This window comes from Natator depressus, chromosome 9 (genome assembly GCF_965152275.1).
Source record: "Natator depressus isolate rNatDep1 chromosome 9, rNatDep2.hap1, whole genome shotgun sequence".
Taxonomy (NCBI): Eukaryota; Metazoa; Chordata; order Testudines; family Cheloniidae; genus Natator; species Natator depressus.
In genome coordinates this window covers 5,664,524-5,689,028 of record NC_134242.1, presented here as the reverse complement: position 1 = coordinate 5,689,028, position 24,505 = coordinate 5,664,524, and the positions used below count along the sequence as shown (strand labels likewise).

The following is a 24,505-nucleotide window of genomic DNA, read 5'->3' as shown; positions in this document are numbered from 1 at the left end:
TTTAATATAGACAAAACAACATTTTATTATTTACAAGGTGTCTATTTATAGTTTGTAAGGAAAGATACCCCCAAAAGAGCCTGATCCTACAGATTTTATTGACATGAGCAGTCTCGTTGACTTCAGTGGGACTAGGTTGCAGGCTTGAGCCCCAGAATTATGTTACACTGTTTTGCATTTTTCTCAGTTTAAACAATGAAACCAGACTTATCAGTTTCATTTGCATTTATAGTCAGTTTCACTGGGCATGATCATATAACCCTTGCTCACAGAAACAGTTTCAATTACTTTCAATTTTCCATAATATTTTTACGGTGACAATCAGTAAATATACTGATGCTCTGGTACTGCCTGTGATATGCACCCTGCAAATTTTACAGAAGGGATGAGAGTAGAATAGGCCTGTGTAACATTTTTCTTGTCTCACAAAATGTGCTGGAAGCTATATTTTGCTGGTAGCAGTAATCCCTATGGCATTGTGAGAGTTCTAGTCTCTTTCTTGAGTGCCTTCTAGGGAGTGTTATTATTTGTATTACAATAGCATCTAGAGTCCTGTAGCCTCTCAAATCACTTGGAAGTATTATATTTTATGACAAGTGTCATAAATATAAAGGGAAGGCTAACCACCTTTAAATCCTTCCTGGCGAGAGGAAAAAAACCTTTCACCTGTAAAGGGTTAAGAAGCTAAACATAACCTAGCTGGCACCTGACCAAAATGACCAATGAGGAGACAAGATACTTTCAAAGCTGGGGGGGGGGGACGGGACAAAAGACGTTTCCAAGTGGGCTCTTTCCCTGTTATATATTTGTTAGACGCTTAGTGGTGGTAGCAATAAAGTCCAAGGGCAAAAGGTAAAATAGTTTGTACCTTGGGGAAGTTTTAACCTAAGCTGGTAAAAATAAGTTTAGGCGGTTTTTCATGCAGGTCCCCACATCTGTACCCTAGAGTTCAGAGTGGGAAAGGAACCTTGACAACAAGTAACACAATAACTCATAGAATATAAACTCTTCAGGTCTAGGACTGAGTCTTCCTATGTGCATTGACAGTGGCTAGTGTGACCTGGATGCTAGCAGAATACAAATAAATAAAACATAATAATCGCACATGAACAAGAATTACCGAAAAAATAAAAATACAGAAATCTTGGGTCTCTGAAAGGGAGGGAGCTATAGCACATCAAGCAACTTCACAGCCATATTTGGAGTTTATCCCCTATAATCACTTGATTATTCCCAATCTGGTGGTAGTGATATATTTTTCCTTTCCCCCAGAGTTATGCACAGCTCCCCTCATCACTTTTTAGAAATTTTTTTATATTTCTGATAATTTGTGAAATTATTCATCCCATGCTCTCTCGTACTTTGGGCAGTGGAAAATGTCTTTACATGTCCCTCTCTCTGCTGTTACAGTTGTTGTACAGTCATTCCACTCTGGGTTGCATTGTGCTTTGTCTCTGTCTCCACCACTAGTTTCTGATCACTCATTCTATATGGAGTAGGCAGATATCTGAGTCTTGCACATTTCACTATGATGCAACCAGTACCAGCTCTAGGCACCAGCAAAGCAAGCATGTGCTTTTTTGTTCCGGCAGTTGTGCTCTCGGAGCTTGGGGCTCCAAAATACCTAGAGCCGGCCTTGGATACAACAACCTGTTAGTGTGAAAATTGTATTCAGGGGTCTGTAGCAACCTAGTTTGTAGTTTTTGATCTCTTACATCCAGTGAATTGTCTATTGTTCAGGTTTTGGGCTAGGCTAGGGTCTTGAGAATCAGTGTCAGCTGAAGTTGCTTGCTTCACTGGTCTGATGATCAGTGTTGCTGAAGCATGGGAAGCCGAGGGAGCGGGGGGATCATGTTTTAGCTGCAAGCATTTAGTCATGTAGCAATTCAAACGGGAGAGAAATGTCCTGTTTTGGTTGAAGTAGCACCGGCAGTGGACTGACCGCTCTGAATACAGCGGCGGTAGAGTTTTTGTATTTGAAATAAAAATCCTGTTCAATAATCCTCCTGGCAAAACTGAAAATCTCTGGGCAAGTATCTCCGCTGGGCAATTACATAACTATGGGCAAACAGTCTGAATGCACGAGAGACCCGGCTGCAAACACCCGTCCGCGCCCAGCTAATCCCCCCCTCATGCGCAGCTCAGTGTTGCAGACCCTGGGTCCCTGCCCCGCGTACTCAGACGAGACTCAAACTGCAGTGCATGCTGGGAGCTGTAGTTTCGTCGGCGTGGGGCATGCTGGGAACTACAGTTTCGAGGCGCTTCGTGCGAGGGGAGGGCGGGGCGGTCGTGTGAAGGGCATGCTGGGAGTTGTAGTCCCCCTGTCGCGGGGCGTGCTGGGAGCCGCCGTTCCAGCCGGCGGGCGGGTGCGGCTCGCCGGGGGCTGGGCCGGCCGCGGGGGTGGAGATGGAGGCTGCTGGCGGGGGCCGCCCGCGCTGAGACAGGCGGGCCCCGGCCAGCATGGAGATCGGGCGCTGCGGGGAGCAGGAGGCCAGCAGGTGGGGTCGCGCTGCGGGCGGTGACCGGCGATGGGGGGCAGCAGCAGGGACGGGGATAGCGTAGCTGGCTCTCAGCTGGGGGGCGGTGGGGTAGCTGGGGGGCGGCGGGGGTGGGGTAACAGGGGCACCGGGGGTGGGGGGCGGCGATGGGATAGCTGGGGGCGGCGATGGGGTAGCGGGGGGCGGAGGGGGGCAGTGCGGTAGCTGGGGCACGGCAGGGGTGGGGGGTGGTGATGGGGTAACGGGCACCGGGAGTGGGGGGGTGGTGATGGGGTAGCGCGGGCGGTGGGGTGGGGGACAGCGGGGTAGCTGGGGGCGGCGGGGGGCAGCGGGATGAGGGGGGCAATGGAGTAGCGGGGGTATGGCGGGGTGGGGGGGCGGCGATGGGGTAGCTGGGGCGTGGCAGCGATGGGGTAACAGGGGCATCGGGGCTGGGGGGCGGTGAAGGGGTAGTGGTGGGCGGTGGGGTGGGGGACGGCGATGGGATAGCTGGGGGGGGCAGTGGATGAGGGGGGCAGTGGAGTAGCGGGGTCACGGCGGGGTAGGGGGGGCGGCGATGGGGTAGCGGGGGCACGGCGGGGTGGGGGGGCGGCGATGGGGTATCCAGTTCACAGCTGGGGGCACAGGTTGGGTTAGTGGTATTGGCACATAGCAAGGGTCAGTTGTGGGGGAGAGCCAGTTGTGTGTGTTTGTGGCTGTAACTGGGGCATGGCATGTGGCAACATAAGACTGGTGTGTGTAAGGGCAGGCATAATGTCCCTCGAGTCTGGCTCAGCTCGGAGCCTGCCCTGACCCCCGCCTGGTTTGTGTCACACACGCTCTTTGCCCCACCCTGTGTAAATGCTCTGGCTGTGTCAGGAGCAGTCAGGGCTAAAGAAGTCTGGCCAGAGCTGTCTGCACGGGTGAGTTGAATACCTGATGCTCCCTAGGTTCCAAAGACAGCAGCTGGCAAGTCTCATTATTTTATTACGAGCTATCCTTGGATGATCAACCATCCTATTCTAATGATGACCCTTATTTCCAGTGTCTAGTCAGGGTCTTGGTTTGGGATTACATCTCATTCGGTCCCTGGCAACTGGTTGCGTTGCTTGGAAATGTTGCCTATTTTAGATGTTCAAAATAAATCCTTAACCTTAACCTAAATACTTGTCAGAGCAAGGCCTCCTGTGTTCCTCTGCAAGGTGGGCCTTGGTTCTGCAGCGCTGTGGTGGCATACGCTGGTAGTTAAGTTAAAATAATGCAGGCTTTTAATGTAATGACAATGATTAATCTAATCAGTCAAGTACACAAAGCCTTCTACGTTATTTACTTTGAAAATAAATTCCATTTGGTCAATCCAGTCCCCATGGTACTGTTGAGTTTTGGATTGGCAATGCAGAACTGGGTTATAGAAACTGACAGATGCTTTAGTGGATATGTAGGGGACAGTTGAGGCTGTTGGCATCTGGGGCAAGTGTTTGGAGGTAGTTTCTGATAAGCCCATTAGTTGGATGTGTCTGCTAATATTATCAGCAGTGAAAAAGTTAACTGCCATTTAAACTGTAATCTAGGTTTTGAAAGTTAACCCATTGAGATGAATGGGGCTATTCACACATCTCTGAGCTATTGTTTCACACTTCCAGGAGATTCTGGAAGACACCCTGCACTGATGACATTTTTCTGAGTTTTCTCCCTGACCAGGAGGGACAGAAACAACATTTTTTGCTTCTAATGAAAGCTCAGAGCCTGAAGTGTTGAATTCCCATGCTGTGGAATAAACGGGGATGTAGCAATCCCCAAATGGTATGTTAGAAATATATAGATAAAGATAAGGAGTACTTGTGGCACCTTAGAGACTAACCAATTTATTTGAGCATAAGCTTTCGTGAGCTACAGCTCACTTCATCGGATGCATACTGTGGAAAGTGTAGAAGATCCATACAGTTTCCATAGTATGCATCCGATGAAGTGAGCTGTAGCTCACGAAAGCTTATGCTCAAATAAATTGGTTAGTCTCTAAGGTGCCACAAATACTCCTTTTCTTTATAGATAAAGATGGATCACAGTGCAGCCTTGTGATTCTCCTTGGGACTGTTATGAGTCCTCGAAAGCAGGTACATGTGACTGTGAATGAACTACAAATAATGCCATGGTGGGCATCCCAGAGTTCACTTCAGTCCCCACCGAAAGAAGAGGGCATTGTCTCCTCTGGAGCTAGCGCTGTGGTGGCTTGCTCCATTGTTTGCAATGTACGTGCAATGGTATGTGCTAGGAAGGGTTCTGGCATGTGCCTTGTGCAACATCATCTCACCCTTTGCTAATGAGTCCAAGTCTCCGCTCTACCTGTCATTGCATTTGACTGACGTAGTTGTTGAATATGGTACATGATTGATATTGCAGGTGGAGGGAGAAGGTTTTGCTAGGTTCAGCAACCTGCCTAGGGTCATAGACCTGTTAGGTTGAGGCCAGCAGACAAGGGTGATCGTCTGCCTGCTTTTTTTTCTCCATTTGTCCCTGGGGAGAGAAGAGAGCAAAGACTTCACTGAAGATGTCCCATCAAAGAGCAGGACGAAGGCTGATGCTCTCCGTTAGCCAGTCAGTGAAATGGTACTCAGAGCGCCTTGGGAGAGGGAGCAGATGTTCTAAAATGATCCAGGCATGTCACTGGAAACCATAGAAAGACCATTGATAAAATGGTGTAGTGTTGAGAGTTAAGTGTGCAGATGTTCTGTTAAACTTCTGTGTTACAGAGAAGGGGCAGCGGGAATAACAGGGCCCAGAGAGAGAATCCTAAGGGGGAAGCCGGTGGGGAGCAAGGAGACAGCTAATATTGCGAGAACAGCATGGAAAGCCAGTCTCTGCCTTTGGCCAGCTGCTTGCTTTCAGAAATTTCATGGCGGGGGAAGGTTACAGTTAATTGGGACCACTTGACAGCCACTTCCCAGCAAGGATTGTCCTTCTGGGTTTTATTTGTAAACATAAAAAGAAAAGGAGTACTTGTGGCACCGTAGGCTAAGAACATGTGCTCTGTACACTCCCTCTTCTCTCTCCTCACATGTCAAGTTGGTGATTTAAAAGGGAAACAGCCAAAGGGCTTTCTGCATTTTTTCCCCTCCCTTGTTCCTAAGATCTTGTTGGAGGCTTGAAACTGCAATCGCTTTCCTTGCTACTTTGTTCTCCTCAGTCCCTGTTTGTTATTGTATAGGGTTGCAGATCATGATTGTGGTGGCACCCGAAAGGCCCACTGTGCTAGGCCCTGTACAAAATATAACAGAGATGGTCCCTGCCCTAAAGAGTTTATAATCTAACTAGGTTAATGCCGTGCTGGTCTGTTGATGGGGTTGTTTGGTTGCATGGGATTATTGAAATATTTGTTCTAACAAACAATACGTTTCAGAAACTCCTGTGAGCTGGAGTCTCAGTCCAGGGATCCCTGTGTGAGTTGGGGTCTACTACACAGTTGTCCATGTCACCAAAACCACAGCTTGCACCGGTTGTGTTATCCTCTTGCGGGGTGCCTCAAGAGGAAATCAAGGACTGAATTGGCCATGGAGACGGGACTGTGCTCTCTTTCCTAGGTGATTCTTGCAGATTGTGATTAAGGCTTATGAGGGTGGTGCAGAAGGTTTGTCGTATGATCGTGTCTCTTCCGGGGTACGGGGAGAACTTCAGTCCCCAGTGCTGTCAGGCTGGCATCTTGTACCAGCCCCAAAGTCACCCTGAAACAATGAAACTGCTTGCAAAGGAAAAACAAAGCATTGAGTCTGTAATTTCTGGAGACACCAGCTGTGCTGCTGCCCTCGTTAATATGGGGGAAAGGCTTTTGCAAATGAAGTGTTGAGCAGCAGGTGCGTGTGCTGTTTGCAGGTAAAGTACAGAGCACATGGTGCTTCCAGCTTCACTACCAATTTGAGTATCAGAGGTACAGTGCCAGCAGATCTGAGGCATAATTTCCCAGCGGGCCTCCTCTGCCCTCTGTGGCTGGTCCTGCATGAGCCTGTTTCCTGAGCTGAGGAGAATAGGCTTTCTTTGACTTTTTTTTTTTTTTTTTTTTTTTGCTGCTCCCTGTTGCTATCAATAACATGACAGAAGTCTGCTTCTCCACGCCCCCTTCCGGAAGTGCCATGCCTATGTAAGGAGCAGGCTGCGGGCCCCACAAAAACTTCCTGTGTTTGCAGCTTGGTTTCCTAGACGACAGAGTTCAAAGCACACTGTTAAATGATTGTTTTGCAGGCCACCTTTAAAGTTGAGACAAAGTGACAGTGAACATGGTGTTGTCCCGCTGCAGAGCCCACAAACTGATCTCTGAAATGTGTCAAGACAGATCAAATGACTTCCTCGGGCAGAGAACAGTGTCCAAGCAGCCATGTACTTGCGAGATTCTCCTTATTGAATATGATGGCTCCTGCAGCACATTTGCTGCTTAAAGGACACATATGCCTCTGATTTAACCTAGTTTAAAATTTCTACTCTGAAACTTGAACTGTTTTGTTTTTTCAAAAAATCCTTCTTTACTCAGCAGCACAGCTCCATGAGTGTGTTCTGAGTCACTATGCTGACTTCATTGTCAAAAATACATTTTTGCTCCTTCTAGCTCTGCATATCCAGCTTAGCCCTGGGTCAGCGTGTCAGATTCTGTTCTGACTCCTGCATCGTCAACTGCATTGTTGACTTGAGTTCCAGCTGCAGAGCTGGATTCTGGCCTCAGTTACACCTGTGAAACCCTACTGGTCGCAAGGGAAGGGCACAGATGTGACTCAGGGTGGCCTCTGGCTGTCAGAGTCTTTGTTACTGATGATAATGCACCAGCTAGGAATCCAGGTGTCCAGGTTCAGTCAGCAGGGCTGAACCAGCCTGACAGCACCCTTTTATAAATTACATACTTCAAGTAAAAGCGGCAAAGAGTCCTGTGGCACCTTATAGACTAACAGACATATTGGAGCATAAACTTTTGTGGGTGAATACCCACTTCGTCGGATGCATGTAGTGGAAATTTCCAGAGGCAGGTATAAATATGCAAGCAAGAATCAGGCTAGGGATAACGAGGTATACTTCAAGTAACTCACTGATACGCCCAGTGAAACTTGGTACTCTGGAGACACTAACATTTTGTGGCTGGTTTCTTTTCAGCCTGTATTAGAGAAGTATTTAACACTGTCTTCCTGACCCCATTTGTCAGAACCCCTCTTTCAAGTCCCTTCTTGAAATTCAGTTCAAGGTTGCATGTGTCAGCTGGAGCTGTATTCTAGTCACTGCGAATCTGAGTGGGACCAGCTGTACAAGTGTTGCCAATGCCTTTCTTTTTTTTTTAAAAGAGACTCTGAGGTGTTTGTCTAAGTTGGTATGATCCACTCAGAAGAGGGCTGCATGCTGTTCAGGGTTTGATCCCCTCGGTCCGTTTGTCAGCCAGTGGCAGGTTGTGACGTAGGGCGATGCCATCTCTGCCAGGGTCAGGCAGTTTTTCCTCATTGCTTTTTGCTGAGTCGTCTTTTATCATTCCTGATAATTAGAGGAAATCGTTCTTGCATTCCCCTGCCTTTTTGTAAGCGTAGTCTCCAGTCATCTTATTGTCCTTGCCTTCTTCCTATCCTTTCTCCCTCCCCTCTTTGTTATCTCTTCCAATTGTCCTCCTGTGTGCCTAAGCTGTAATTGTACAAAGAGACTTGTATGTGCAAACTGCCTTGGTGTAAGGCTCCATTCACACGGATCAGGTTGCAGGGTGGGGTTAGACTGGCCACTCTTTTGGCCAGGGACTATGCCTTTGTTTTGCGAAGCAGGGTGCACATCTAATGATATGCTGATAAGACAATACAGGGTTGCATGAAAGTAGTTGTAAGGATTGTTCTGTGGTGCTGTACCGCATTTCTGCCTTTCCCTGGATGGAGGAGACTCTGATTTGTTATGGATCCTTCCTCATATTTGTAATTAAGTACAGTAGTTTCTAAAATAAAATAAAACCCTCTTTAAACTGATCTCAGTACAGGAATGCTAGAAGGCTCCAGCATCCACCTACTGAGTCTTGCTTTCTGCACGTGCCCACTTGAAATATTAATAATGTGACACATTAGTATATGTCTGTATATTCCTATATCCATCTTCAGACTCCATTTGGTTTTGTGAGTGCCATTTTGATAATAACGTATTCCGTGCCCTTTGCTTTTGTACTGTAGCCTGGGACACCCAGGAGGTGTTAGAAGGAATCCTTACACCTAGCAGAGAGGCTAACCATAGGAAAGCCATCAAGAGTCACCAGCCTAGATGGTTCTCCATTCAAATGAGTCCACTCTAGAAGAACAGGCAGGCTGCAGACAATGGGAACAACTTTTCCCAGGGTATGGCTATGCTACAGCAGCACAGCTATGGTCATGGTGCTGCCAATGTAGAGTAGATGTTTCCTAGATGGACAGAAGATTTTTTTCCATTGATGTAGTTACCAAACTTCGCACCTCTTGATAATCTATACGTTATTCTCTGATAACCAGAAACTTCTACTCTTAAACTCTACTGTTTTCTTTTTATTTTAACATCATCTTAATAAAACTTTAAAATCCCCCTCTCCAAGAGGGGGTAGCTAGATAGATGGAAGAATCTTCTGTTGACCCATCCGCATTTATGCGGGGGATTAGGTAGACCCCCTAAATAAGTTGCTCAGGGCACAATCATTTTTCACAGCCATGAGTGACCTGGTAGGTCAGGGTGGGCAAACTTTTTGGCCCGAGGGCCACATCTGAGTGGGGAAATTGTATGCAGGGCCATGAATGTAGGGCTGGAGCAGGGGGTTGGAGTGCAGGGTGTGCAGGAAGGGGTTCAGGGCAGGGGGTTGGGGTGCAGCGGGGGTTCAGGGCAGGGGGTTGGGGTGTGGCAGGGGGTTGGGGTGCAGGGGGGGCTCAAGGCAGGGGGTTAGGGTGCAGGAGGCGTTCGGGGTGCGGGCTCTGGCCTGGCGCCGCTTACCTCGAGTGGCTCCAGGGTGGCAGCAGTGCACAGCGGGGCTAAGGCAGGCCCTGCGCCTGTCCTCGTGCCGCGCCGCTCCCGGAAGTGGCCAACATGTCCTGCAGTGGCTCCTGGGGGTGGGGTGGGGCAGGCAGCTGTCATGCTGCCCTCGTCGGTGGGTGCCACCCCCGAAGCTCCCATTGGAGCTTCGGGGGTGGCACCCACCGACGAGGGCAGCATGACAGCTCCCCATTCCCGGCCAATGGGAGTTGCAGTGGGGCAGTGCCTGCAGGCGAGGGCAGTGCACAGAGCCCTCCACCCCCCCTCCCCCTCCTTCAGGGTCCAAAGGGACGTGGTGCTGGCCACTTCCGGGAGCAGCACGGGGCCAGGGCAGGCAGGGAGCCTGCCTTAGCCCCACTGCGCCACGGGGCTGGCAATCCCACGGGCCGGATTGAAAGCCCTGTTGGGCTGGATCTGGCCCGCGGGCCATAGTTTGTCCTCCCCTGTGTTAGGTGGACCTATCTTTTTAAGCGTAGACCAGGACCCAATTTGGGAGGTGAGCCTGGAGCTAAGCAACCAATCGCCTGACAGGGATTTTGAAGCTGCTTGGGGGTCACTTGACAGAGAGGGCCAGAACATCATCTTGAGCTGGGGGCTCATCCATCCATCAGTTAACAGCAGGAAGGCTGAGCAGGAGAAGTGGGGTGCAGGAGGTCCTGGCACCCTGAGTGGTGAGGACACTGGAGGGAGGGCTTTGCATGCAGGTGTTGGTTGGTTTTGCCTAGATATGTATGTGTCTGGTGCGGTGTCTGAGGGAAGTGTCTGGTCTAGATGGTCCTTTGCAAAGCCTGTGCATTCTTTTGCTTCAGCTGTCACATGGTGCCTGTAGACGTTCCTGCACAGGTGGGACTGTGGGGAGGGGTGTGTTTAAGCTGTTGGGGAGACTTAGGGGTTCAGCACTGGTCTTGGGGCCCAGGGCATCTGAGCCGTGGGAGTCCCATATCCCAATGAGGGCTAACAGACAAGTAATCTGCACCCCAGGAGTGGGTCTGAGAGGCCAGACTAAGGCTGGCAATTGAATGACGAAACTTTTGTTGTTCAGAGGTGCTAACCCCCCCACCCACTAAAAGGCAAAAGTTTTGCCATGGCAAGTGTTAGTTTGAACAGCGCAGCTCCTGTCGACAACGTGAACACCGCTCGTTGGGGGTAGAAATATTCTGTCTGCAAAAGTGCTCAACTTTTAGTGACACAGTCGCTAAAAGCTGTGTAGTGTAGACAAAGCCTTAGAGACAGCATCTTGGTGCTGCTCAGACCAGCTGGGCCTGGAGGCACACAGGATCCAACGATTGGGTCCAGTACAGCGGCCTGGCGTGTGTCCCAAGTGGGAATTCAGCCAGGGCTGTAACAATAAGCTGTTAGAAAAATACCCATTCTGATTAGCTGATCATCTCTTGTACAGTGCTGCGTACACCTGTGGTGCTCTGGAAATAAGAATCCAGCCTTTCCTTAAACATCTTGAGCTGTAGCATCAGGTGCTGTAAATCAGCGTAGGTCTGACTTGAATGAAGCTTTACCAGTTTACACAGGCTAAGAATTTGGCCCCCAGTTTTTACTCTGTTTGCGTATATCCCACTGTGTGCCGTCATCTTGTGACTGGTGTAGTAAATTGGAAGCTCTTCAAGGTAGGGATATTCTTTAGTCACTGTGGCAATGCCATAGTACTGTATATAAATACTAAACACTGCTGGCTGCAGACATACCGAAGTCCACTGACCTGCTTCCTGATATCAAACCTGTATCATTGCCTCCTGACCTACCCCTCCCTGCTGCTCTCTCTGGAGTGAGATCATTCAAGAGTCTTGCCTAGATAACTTGACATTACTTTCTTATGTGTCATTTCCCAGATTTGGTTGGAATGCTTTTACAGCTCTGAGAAATCTGTTTGCTTTTCTGATATTGATTGAATGAGCCATTCTTCCAGTCCAGTCTGCTTTCTCCCCTCCTGCTCACGCCAAGTCACTTACAGGGCCTCCCTCCTTCACTGTTTGTGAGAACACACCAGTTACCCTGACAGCAGGCTACAGCTGCACAAACAAACGATTTCAGGAGCAGGCTGAACTGAGAGCAAACTGTATGAGTCTCTGCAGAATTGCTCAGCTGTTTGCCTGGGGAGTATGGCTGGCTGTGTTTTACTTGATCACAAAATATGCATTAAATGTGATATGATTTCTAAAGGGGAAAGTCCTCTCCTGAAATGTGACCCAGGTTAAGTTCCCCTCCTCTTTCAGTAAGTAGATGGCTTTTTTTCAGAGGGCTGGGAGTCCCCTGGGAATTTTCTAGGGTTATTTCAACACCCCATGCCCTTGACCCAGTAGGGCTGGGCTTAGTTTTCTCTGGCACCTATTGGTGCTGCTCTGAACATCTGTCAGAGGGTGGAGAGTAGAGAGAAGCTGGAGTGGAAACCCATTCAAATGGGGAAGCGCTCCATCACTGCAACACTCCCCAGGCCTTCCTGCCAGGCTCAGCAAATGAGACTCTGAAGCAAATCTCCCACACTACAGTCCTTACAGGAGTTAGGAGTGTTATCCTGTAGGTCCAGACCAAATTCCAATGTGGGTAGCTCAGTTCTGCCTCTCTGAATTCCCCACGCATTTGCTGTTGGCTGTAGAATTTTTAATTTCTTATCTTAAACTGTTGTGCAGTGTTGCTGTGTGCCGTTACAGAGATGAGACTTCTCAACCCAGAGGTGGCTGCATTTTCAATGATGAGCAGATTCTTGCATGTCTAGCTTGTGAAGTGCTTTGGGATGAAAAGTGCTATACTGTAAAATCATTGAGGAGTACTTGTGGCACCTGAGAGACTAACAAATTTATTTGGGCATAAGCTTTCGTGGGCTAAAACCCACTTCATCGGATGCATGCAGTGGAAAATACAGTAGGAAGATATATATACACAGAGAACATGAAAAAATAGGTGTTGCCATACCAACTGTAATGAGACTAATCAACTAATGTTAGTCTCTAAGGTGCCACAAGTACTCCTTGGGTTTGTTTTTTTTTTGCTGATACAGATTAACACGGATACCCCTCTGAAACCTGTAAAATCATTGTCACGAGATCAGAGATTTTAATGCCTATTTCTCTTTCATCTTTCTACCAAATAATTTCCTACCTTTCCCTTTACATCTGTTTTTGTTTAGCTGATTGTGGTTTCTTATGTGTATCTTGGTTCATTGACACAGTGCCTTAAACAAAACAACCCCAAAACTCCAAGGACAAATTCTGTGTCAGCAGAGAACAGTGACTCCACTCCCTTGGAATGCAGTTGTTTTACTTTTGGAAAGGATGTGCCAAGGCAGGTTTGCATAAAAAGGGCATGGGGTTTAAACACCTTCCCAAGGCTCTGATGTGTAGTGGACACACCCCTGCAGTATGTGCGTGTTGGATACTTTTTATAGCACAATAATAACAACTAAAAGGGAGTTTCCTGGAATCACGAGCTGTAAGATCTAAATTCAGACTCTGGCTGCGCTTTCACTCCCACTTCCCCAATCTGACTGAGGCCTGGAAATATCCCAGAGGTGACAGAGCAGCTGCTAGGTTAGCACAGATCTGTGGCTAGAGGCCTCGGCTTCCTTCCCCTGTCAGTATGCAAAGCAGGCTCACCTCGTCTGTGTTGAGACAGAAATTTCTGTGTAAATTTAGAAGAATGGGTTGGTGGAATCAAGGCTAGTTAAGCTTTTTACTGTCTCTAAATGAGCCAACCAGTTAGGATCCAAAGAAGGAGGCTGGCCCTGGAATCTGGTGTAGAATTCGCTCTCTCCCCACAGTCCCAGCTGAGTTAGGCCCTGTTTTCTTTTAATAATTTTTGGAAGCTGGGGCTAAACTGTCTGACAGCTAGGCTGCTCTTAAGGCAGTTTGGGGGCCAATGAGAATCTAGTGTAAAGTCAGGGGCTGGGAGCAAACGTTATGTGCGCACTCAAGTTGCTGGATTTGTCTGTGTATCGTGTAATATTTAGTAACCGTATCTTGTGCATAGGCATTCCTGTGCCAGCTCAGACTATTGGTCTGTCTGGACTAATGTCCTGCCTCTGGCACTGGCACAGATCTGAGGCATTCGGGGAGTTGTGCAGCTCTATACGTTTTAAGGGTGGGCTAGAATGCCATCCTGCCTCTCAAACGCCATCAGCTTGCACCCTGAAACATGAAATACAACCAGTAGGAAATCTTGAAGCTCTGAGTGTATTAACATGCATGCTACGTTTTATCCTGTTTACTGTTTCACCCCACTATGAACAGTCCTTCAGCATGCTTTACAAAAACTGCCAAGTGACTGTACTACAAAAGAAAGAAGCTTGCATTAAGTGATATTGGGGAGTTGTTCACATTGGCTGTTAACGTCACTTTAAGATCTTTGGGGAATTTCTGTGGCACAATCCTCTGACACGGGTTCTGCAGATCATTGGAGCACTAGTGTTGAGTAGAGGTTTTTACTGTAAGATGAACTCCTCCATCCTGGTTAGATCTCGATCCTTTCAAATGCTGTGTGAGCTTGTTATTTTGCATGTCTTTGAGAAGAAACTGGTCCTGCCCTTAATTCTTGATGAATTACTGCACTGTCACTGAGTTAATGTGCTTGCTGTTCCTTTCCTTATCAAATGCCCTTGGCAAAATTAATAGCCCTCTCAGCAATTTAAACTGACAAACAACGAGAGCTGTAGCTCACAAAAGCTTATGTTCAAATAAATTTGATTGTCTCTAAGGTGTCATAAGTCTTCCTTTTTTAAAAGGTTTCAGAGTAACAGCCGTGTTAGTCTGTATTCGCAAAAAGAAAAGGAGGACTTGTGGCACCTTAGAGACTAACCAATTTATTTGAGCATGAGCTTTCGTGAGCTACAGCTCACTTCATCGGATGCATACTGTGGAAATTGCAGAAGACATTATATACACAGACACCATGAAACAATACCTCCTCCCACCCCACTCTCCTGCTGGTAATAGCTTATCTAAAGTGATCATCAAGTTGGGCCATTTCCAGCACAAATCCAGGTTTTCTCGTGAGTTTGTGTGTGTATGGGGGTGGAGGGTGAGAAAACCTGGATTTGTGCTGGAAATGGCCCAACTTGATGATCACTTTAGATAAGCTATTACCAGCAGGAGAGTGGGGTGGGAGGAGGTATTGTTTCATGGTCTCTGTGTATATAAACATCTTCTGTATTTTCCACAGTATGCATCCGATGAAGTGAGCTGTAGCTCACGAAAGCTCATGCTCAAATAAATTGGTTAGTCTCTAAGGTGCCACAAGTCCTCCTTTCCTTTTTTAAAAAAAATTTGGGGGTTGTCAGAAGGCCTGGAAGAGAGCTGAGTGTTTCTCTCATCTGCTGATTCACTGTAAACATAACCAGTGCTGAGATGATAATGTAATAGTTCCAACAAAGACAATATTTGTGGCTGAGAAAAAATTATTTTCAAAGGTTCAAATATCAGTATTTTACATTTTAAAAACAGATGTCCATATCTATGCTGCAAATACTGCCTCACATTAAAAATGCAAGCCTGTTAGAAATCTAATATATTTTTCATTGTTTATCCTGCTTTTTCACTTTTTACATTTTAATCAGCTTAGGCAGTGAGAATAGATAATCACTTCATTGCTAAAAGAAAAGGAATACTTGTGGCACCTTAGAGACTAACCAATTTATTTGAGCATAAGCTTTCGTGAGCTACAGCTCACTTCATCGGGTGCATCGGATGTAGCTCACGAAAGCTTATGCTCATATAAATTGGTTAGTCTCTAAGGTGCCACAAGTACTCCTTTTTCTTTTTGCGAATACAGACTAACAAGGCTGCTACTCTGAACACTTCATTGCTAGTTTTCTGGTCAGTTTCACTTTTAGAGTCTCCTCCTAGCATGTGCTGTAATGCCTGGGTTACAAACCCTGCAGGGACCTGTTTGTTGGGATTTCTGAAATGTCTGTGACAGCGTTTCTGTTGGTGTATAGTTCTATGAAAGATTGCTTTTACAGAATATCATTTGAGGGCTAAATATGAACTGATTGAGCCTTTGGGACTAGAGTCTTTTTATTTAGTTTTTTATGCATTAAACAAATATTCCTCAGTACAGTTGTCTCTTGTTTACTTAGGGATTTATATTTCCAGGCAGAGTTGTCTAGTGGCTAATGCTGGGGATCTTGGAGTCAAGTCACCTGGGTTCCATTCCTGAAGTTACTACTGACTTCCTGCATGACTGTGGCCAACTTCTGTTACCTCCCTGTCCCCATTTCCTCATCTGTAAAATGGGGGTGTGATGAGGTGCTCCGTGTTTGTGAGATGCACTGTGGAAGTAGTAAGTTACCCAGGATGTGTGGCTTACATTCACCCGGACTGGAACACAATTTCATTAAAAAGTTTTTTTAAAAAATCTCCACTTGGACTCAATACAGAATTTAGGGACTGTGAGAGCCGTTCTTGATATTGTCCTTACTGTAGAGCTGGACTTAGCCTACCCATCTTCTATTTAACTGTATAATTATTATGTTTTAGTCACCTGATCCTGGAGTTGGATTAGGAAATTCCCATTACACTTGCATATCCTTTGAATGATCAGCAGATACCATCCTGAACTCCTCTCTCATGGTGTTTCTGTGCAGAAGAGACAGGGTCTCCCCCTGGAAGTGCTCAAGCACTAGATTGCGTTGAGGGCTGCATGCAGGGCTGAGATCTGTAGATAGCATCAGCATTTGAGGGAGGTAGCATGCAAACATGACCCAGCACAGATGGAATCTGAGTCAGCTTTGGCATCCATCTTTCTTATGCAATGTTCTGTTGTATTGGTTCCCTCCAAGCCTGCAACATCTTGCGCTCAGTAGACTGTGCAGGCATATTCATGAGTGGAGCAGTCAATACACTAGCTAGAGTCTAGTGAAGTTAAACCCTCGGGCAGGAGGCCTACAGCCCAGCAGTGTGTGTACAGATGCCCATGCCATGCCGGCTTCTAGATCTCCTACCCAAAGGTTTTAATTTCACCAGAGCCCAGTTGGGCAGCATTTAATTCTGTTGTCAGGCCAGTAAACTTTGATCGATTTGAGGGGAACTAACTGGCACTGTGTGTTCTTTTGCATGTGCAGGAAGGAGCATTGGAAACTGCTGGGCAATTTGAAGACCACAGTTGAGGGACTGGTGTCCAGCAACAACCCGAACGTCTGGTCTAAGTATGGCGGCTTGGAGCGGCTGTGCAGGGATATGCACAGCATCCTCTATCACGGGCTCATCCACGACAAGGTAGGGTTTTGCATGTGGGGCAATCTGGCGTTTATCACCGTGTTGCTGTTCTAACAGGTGGTGCTTTGATTACTGAGACAGTCCTTTGGTCCGTGACTTCTGGAAGTCACGAGTGAGATGATCTGTAGTGAGCCTTATTTGCATTGAAGCGGCAGGCCGATGGTTTTATTAGCATCAAGTTTGCAGGGGCTAAAGCTCTAAAGGCAGGATTGTTTTCTGCAACAGGACTGAAAGTCAGGACTCCTGGGTTTTTATCCCCTGCTCTGTCACTGATTTGCTGTTTGACCTTGGGCAAGTAATTTCCTCTCTTTGTGCCTCATATTTCCCGTGATGATCCTGCCCTATTCAGAAGGGGATAGGGAAGGTTAATATTTATACAATGCAGTGAAATCCTCTCATATGGGTAAATTGTCAGTATGAACATAGGAAGCCATCAACCCAGGGAATGGTCTTGCTTCAGGCTTCATCACACTACGGAAACCCCTGCAGCTACTGGATTTGGGTGCCTGTCACTTCACCTCTCCTATCATTTCGTGCCACATTTTGCTAAGCATTGGTGATCTCTGCTGTGAGAAGCTGGCCCCACCCACCCATTTGTTTCTGCCTGTTGGATCCCCCAGCAATGACAATGCTGAATTTGTAATGAGGCAATCTGGTAACATGGAACTGAAATGTGGGGTCTTGGGCAGGGTTGCAGCTTCTTAGCCTGGTTTGGGAGGAGAAGCCCTATTCCTTAACGTTCTTGATTATTAGATAATAAATCGCTCTGATTCCTGCGTCCATACTTCACACAAACATGATCTCTCTTGTTTTGCCCTCACTGCTTCCTGGCTGCTGTTGATTATATCAGTGGTCCTGGGGGACTGCGAGCAGGTTTCAGGGGGTTCTCCAAGCAGGGCCAGCGTTGGACTCGCTGAAGCCTAGGGCAGAAAGCCAAAGCCCCCCCATGGTGCTGAAGCCTGGGACCCTGAGCCGTGCCACTGGGGCTGAAGCCAAAGCCTGAGCAACTTCGCTTCACGGGGGGGCCCTGTGGCATGGGGCCCCAGGCAGTTGCCCTGATTGCTACACCCTAATGCCAGCCCTGTCTTTTATATGGAGAAAACCAGTAGTTTTGGCAGAGGTAGGCCAGGGAGTTTTTATAGCCTGTTGGAGTGGGCCTCAGAAAGGAAAAGATTGAGAACCCCTGGCTTATCTGGATCCATTCCCTTTACCATTGCTGCCCTAAAGCCAGCCTCTTCTCTCCCTCCTTGCCCCCGCCCCCAAAAAGATTCTTTGCATTCAGACAGAGCCCTGAGACTGTCTACCCCTCTGCTTACCATTTCCACCCTGCAGTAGTTTCTTCTTGAAAATTTGCCCACTATTGGCACAGGTGCAAATGAACTTGGGTGGGTGATCAGCAAACCTCGAAATAACCTGCTGGCTCTTGATTTGTGCTAGATGCACAGTACTTGTTTTAAGGAAACACACTTCAGACAGACCCTGTTATTCATTGATTACACAGTTGGAATAACTGAACGCTTTCAGTGCACTGGGGGTTGTTCATGCCCAAGGATCTGTGAGCAGTTTAGATGTTGGATCTACTTAGCAAGAGCAAGTGCCGCCCCCAACCCCCCCCCTTTTTTTTTTTTCCGTTTTGGTGCTTTTATTACATGCGAAGAAGGTTCTTTTCCCATTTGTTTTTTGTTATTAGAAGTATCAGGTCTTGACTTTCCTTGGAGAAATTGGGATTGCGACATCACAAGAGACTGAATGGATAGTAGCTGGGGAGGGGGTGTTGAATCTGACTCTCCCACATGTTTCATTCAGACTCCTGACACACCAGGGGAGAAGCATTTTTTGGGAATGATTCAGCAGTGACCCCACGTACTGGCTTCCAGTTGAAAATAAAATATATCTACACACATGCACACTGGAGAACTAGGGTGGGAGTTTTTTCAGCCCTGGGGGTTATATATTTTTATTGTATATAAAATAAAAACTCTGTCTCCAGAGCTGAGAACTCTCGCCCTAATACTCTAAAAAAGGAAAAGGAGTACTTGTGGCACCTTAGAGACTAACAAATTTATTAGAGCATAAGCTTTCGTGAGCTACAGCTCACTTCATCAGATGCATGCAGTGGAAAATATAGTGGGGAGATTTTATATACACAGAGAACATGAAACAATGTGTGTCACCATACACACTGTAAGGAGAGTGATCAGGAAAAGTGAGCTATTACCAGCAGGGGGTGGGGACGGTGGGGGGGGGGACCTTTTGTAGTGATGATCAAGGTGGGCCATTTCCAGCAGTTTACAAGAACAGTAGGAGGGGAAATAAACAAGGGGAAATAGTTTTACTTTGTGTAATGACACGTCCACTCCCAGTCTTTATTCAAGCCTGTCTCCCAAGATCTGTGAGAGTGAAGGGTTGTCCTTCAGGATAGGTTGTAGATTCTTGATGATGCGCTGGAGAGGTTTTAGTTCGGGGCTGAAGGTGATGGCTAGTGGGGTTCTGTTATTTTCTTGGTTGGGCTACTTTTCCATGGGTCCAGATGATGAATACTCACCAGCAACCACACACCACACAACAGAACCACTGACCCAGGAACCTATCCTTGCAACAAAGCCCGTTACCAACTGTGTCCACATATCTATTCAGGGGATGCCATCATAGGGCCTAATCACATCAGCCACACTATCAGAGGCTCGTTCACCTGCACATCTACCAATGTGATAGATGCCATCATGGGCCAGCAATGCCCCTCTGCCATGTACATTGGTCAAGCTGGACAGTCTCTACGTAAAAGAATAAATGGACACAAATCAGACGTCAAGAATTATAACATTCAAAAACCAGTTGGAGAACACTTCAATCTCTCTGGTCACTCGATTACAGACCTAAAAGTGGCAATTCTTCAACAAAACTTCAAAAACAGACTCCAACAAGAGACTGCTGGAATGAATTTGCAAACTGGATACAATTAACTTAGGCTTGAATAGAGACTGGGAGTGGATGGGTCATTACACAAAGTAAAACTATTTCCCCTTGTTTATTCCCCCCCCCCCCCCCCGGATGTTCTTGTTCACTGCTAGAAATGGCCCACCTTGATTATCACTACAAAAGTTTCCCCCACCCCCTCCCGCTCTCCTGCTGGTAATAGCTCATCTTTCCTGATCACTCTAGTTAGAGTGAACACCCATTGTTTCATGTTCTCTGTGTATATAATTTCCCCACTGTATTTTCCACTGAATGCATCCGATGAAGTGAGCTGTAGCTCACGAAAGTTTATGCTCAAATAAATTTGTTAGTCTCTAAGGTGCCACAAATCCTCCTGTTCTTTTTGCGGATACAGACTAACACGGCTGCTACTCTGAAACCTAATAGTCTAGTTTTCCAAAAAAAAAAAAAAAAGGCCCAAAACCCAGGGAAGAAAACAATTGATGTTTTTGATATTTCTAAGTTAAAACATGTTGTGGGTGGGGGGGGAATACCGAGGCCACTTTTATACCTCTCCTAAAGCAGTAGCACATGGCATAAACAAAAAATATTTCCTTTGCTGCTGATCTTTAACAAGAAGCGTAACTAATAAAACGGGATAACCTCTCCAAAGAAAGCGGAGACAGACGTCAACTGAGAGCAAACAAAATATGCCATCCAAGCAGCATGCTGCATTAAATTTCAAGCCTGCTTCCTAACTGCTTAGCAGTGCAGGAGAGCCCATTGATGGCTTGCAATGTTAGAAGACACACAATCTCTGCTGCTTTGTTTGCCAGGATGTTTTTGTGTTGGCCTCTGTCCCTCCCTGAAGTTAGACTCCTTTTGCACTGCTGTCTGGTCAGAAAGGTCTTCCCGTGCTGCTGTTAAGAAAGAGAATACTGATAACAGTGGCTTGTGCAATGTTGAACTTGGCAAAAATTTCAAGAAAACAAGTGAAGAGAGGCAAGCATGCAGCTTAACACTGCAAACGGCATTCAAATGTCCCCATTCCCAGATTTGCTTTACCTTGAAAGCAGCTGGAATCTGGGGAACATTTCCCTCTGCCTCTGAGCAACCAAGCCCACTAGCTCTCTTCGGTTGGGACCTTACAAGAGTGTTGTACTCTCCTTGAGCCTGTGGGGAATAATTCTGATTCAGTCGCACAATTGTGTTCCCAGGGCTGGTGTAGGGGAGTAGAGTTCCACTTTAATCCAGAAGAGTCAGGGTCCTCATTTCCCTCCTTCCTGTCATGAAAGCGCACTCCTTAAATTAACCATGGCTCTGTTGCAAGGGGATGGGACGCTGTCCCTTTAAGACACAGGTCTCAGCCTTAAAATTAGCCCTTTCCCCCTGGGTTGCGCAGTAGAGCACAGAAGAACGAAGCAGGTGGTGATGGTGGCCATGAAGTAACCAGGCAGAGGTAAGGGGGAGAAAGGTCTGATTTCACGCCTGAATCTCTCTGCCTTGTGCACTCTGTCATCCTGAAGCTGAAGAGTGTCTGGGGCTGGTGTAGAGAGGAGGATTTATTTGGAACGTTCCCCACACTGCCTCACCTTCCTCATGCTGCAGCCTATAACCTGCTCCACTTTCCCAACAGGCAGAATGGCGATCTGCTCCCCATTACTTTGGTGTGGCGTCACCTTGGCGCTGCATGGGGCTAACAAGGTCGCTACTTTGCGATGAGCCCCCGTGGCGTGGCCGGGCAAAATTTCCTCTCTCCTGCTTCGCTGGACTCTGAACGGCTCTGCCCTCCCAGCTTGGATTGCGCTTTGTTTCGCTCTCGCTGTGCTAAGGGTCAAATATGCCCAGGCTGCCAGCCCAGCCTGCGAATAGGTGGGATCTCTTCACTGCCAGTCCTCTCCTCCAGCTGCTTTCCTCCTGCACTCTTCTGCCCGCTGGAAATCGGAGGACAGCTGGGCCGTTCCTTGTCCGTCTGGCAGGGCAGGAGGTGCGTCTGGCAGGGTGTTTGGCACCTGGGTTGTGAGCCGCAGTCCAGGTGCTAGTTCTCAGCCGCCTCCTTTTGTTGGGCCCCCTGGCAGCAGATTAATGAATAACCCTCTCCCTTTCACACCAGACCGCCATGCAATTGCTATGCTTTGCCTTTTTTCCTCTCCATATGCTTCCTCTCTTTTAACTCCCCCCCCCCCCCGCCCCCTCTTGTTTTGTTGCTCCCTGTGCCTGTTTGCAAAAAGGCTCCGGGCTGCTGAGTGCCAGGGGACATCTACTGCTGGTTCTTCAGGGGCCCCGGTGGGCTGTGTAGCAAGATGAGACCCAGACAGTACCAGTGCGCTGCTCCTGCAGCCCTGTGCCTGAGTGTTGCTCCTGTGGCCAGCCGTGTGAGGAATGGTTTGCTGCAAGAGCAGGCAGAGGTGTAGTTCAATAAGCTGCTCACCACTCATGTTTGCAGTGATTTGCAGCCTGAGAGCTGGCTCTAGGGTCATGCAGCTCCTGGGTCCCACTGCTTATCTCCTGCCATGTGTCTCCTACAGCAGATTATTGCACTCCGGGGTGGGAAATACTAAGTTACTCTGCAGTTCACAGTCGTTCGGTGGAATGTGCTGGCACTGAAAGCACTGGGTGTCCTACTGGCATGGCTGACTCGTTCACATCCTGCATGTGTTAGGAAAGGGTTAATTAGATAAGGTATGTGTGTCTGTCTATTATCCCTCCCCCTCCGTGTGTGTGTGTGTGTGTGTGTGTGTGTGTGTGTGTAAGTTACTTCTGTCGCTCCCATCATGGAAGTAGCTGAGAACTTCACAAGCAATGAGTTTATGCACCCCACCTACCTATGAGGCAGGGCAGGGCTATTATCCCCATGTCACAGATGGGGAACGGAGGCACAGAGACTTGCCCAAGGTCACTCAGGAAGCCTGTGACAGGGCCGGGAATTGAATCCAGGTCTCCCAAGTCCCTAATGCCGCAACCCCTAGGACACCCTTCTTCTCTCTCACCCACATCAATGCCTGCGAGTGACTCGTGCTGTCAGCTGAGTGGTGCAGCGACCTCACAAGAGGCTGCCGAAGGTCGCATGAACTGCGCTGGTCTCTCAGCACCTGTCATTATTGTGGCTGGGTTTATCAGGCGGAGTCTAACTGTGCATTTTCCGGGCAGGTGTACTGCAGGCAGACAGATTACTGGCAGTTTGTGAAAGACATCCGCTGGCTGAGCCCGCACTCTGCTCATCACGTGGAGAAGGTGAGTTCTGGCGTGTTTGGGATTGGAGGACGGGGCTGGCTTGGAGATTTCAAGGCTGTTGCTTTCCCTGGCCAGCAAAGAGTGACTAAGTTGCACAGTTTGATTCTCACGATTAACTGTGTGACTGAAGCGTTAGGCTGCAGTTTGCCTGCCATGGAGCAGCTGGGACACCCTGGCAGTGGAGTTCGCTTCCTTGGAGTGATCCTCTTGTCTTGGTTTGACAGATTGAGGGAGGAGACATTTTGTTCTAATCCCTCTATCATGTTTAATTTGTGAGTGAACTCAGTGCCCCTTAAACTAAGGGGGATGATCAAAAGTATGCAGCCTCGTATTCTGTACAAGCTGCATCCCAGAAGGCTTGACAGAGTTCAATTCAAGACCATGGATGACGTGTGGTCTATGAGAAACAGGTTTTTGGTCTCTCATTCCTGCAGCTCCTTCACTAACTGCCACCACAGCTGGCACTAATTGCCCCCGCTTTGTCCTAAACTCTTCATACAAAACCCAGAACAGTGTCACGTGCTTTGAGGTCACATATATGGCAGGGCTCATCTGCATAGCTCTTGATAGACAAAGGACCATGTCCTTTCTCCAAAGAGCATGTGGCCTCAGCTGGGACCAAACACGCTGAGAGATGGGGATAAGCACTAGGGGGGCAGGGACTACAGCAATCGGACCGTACCGTGGTTCAGATCAGATCAGATCGTGCTTCGTCAGTTCTGATGATGTTGTTGCTAAGTGGCAAGACTAGGCCTTAGAACAGGTCAAGGATGGGGCTTAAACTCTGGACAGTCAAGTGTAAAAGTATAACGAGGCCGGCCAAAAAAGAAGTTGAAGAGCAACTAGCCAAAGACCCAAAAACTAACAGCAAACATTTTTTTTAAGTACATCAGAAGCAGGAAGCCTGCTAAACAATCAGTTTATGCTCAAATAAATTGGTTAGTCTCTAAGGTGCCACAAGTACTCCTTTTCTTTAAACAATCAGTGAGGCCCCTGGAGAGTAGAGATGCTAACGGTGCATTCAAGGAAGACAAGCCCATTGCAAAGAAACTAAACAAATTCTTTACATCAGTCTTTACTGCAGAGGATGTGAGGGAGATTCCCACACCCGAGCCATTCTTTTTAAGTAACAAATCTGAGGAACTGTCAATAGAGGAAGTTTTGGAACAAACAGTAATAAGTCACCAGGAGCAGATGGTGTTGACCCAAGAGTTCTGAAGGAACTCAAATATGAAATTGCAGAACTACTAACTGTGGTATGTAACCTATCATTTAAATCAGCTTTTGTACCAGATGACTGGAGGAGAGCTAATGTGGCACCAATTTTTAAAAAAGGCTCCAGAGGTGATCCGAGCTTAACTTCAGCACCAGGGAAATTGGTTGAAACTAAGAAAAGAATAATCAGACATATAGATGAACATGATTTGTTGGGGGAAGAGTCAACATGGCTTTTATAAAGTTAAATCATGTCTCACCAAGCTATTTGAATTTTTGTGGGGGTCAACAAACATATGGACATGGATGATCCAACGGGTGTAGTGTACTTAGACTTTCAGAAAGCCTTTGACATGCTCTTTAGCAAAGTAAGCAGTCATGGGATAAGAGAGAAGGACCTCTCATGGATCAGTAACTGGTAAAAGACAGCAAACAAAGGGTAGGAATAAATGG

At 47.4% G+C, this 24,505-nt stretch overlaps 1 protein-coding gene across 2 annotated transcripts in view; it reads left to right on the top strand.

Moving 5' to 3' along the window:
* The first annotated feature begins 2,375 nt into the window (after positions 1–2,375).
* RUBCN (rubicon autophagy regulator) overlaps positions 2,376–24,505 on the top strand; it is a 60,976-nt gene continuing 38,846 nt past the window's right edge. For both annotated transcript variants that reach the window (XM_074963383.1, XM_074963382.1), the window contains exons 1-3: positions 2,376–2,498; positions 16,534–16,687; positions 22,754–22,837. In XM_074963383.1, coding sequence (XP_074819484.1) covers positions 2,461–2,498; positions 16,534–16,687; positions 22,754–22,837 — 276 coding nt within the window. In that variant the 5' untranslated portion in view covers positions 2,376–2,460. The remainder of the gene's footprint in view (positions 2,499–16,533; positions 16,688–22,753; positions 22,838–24,505) is intronic.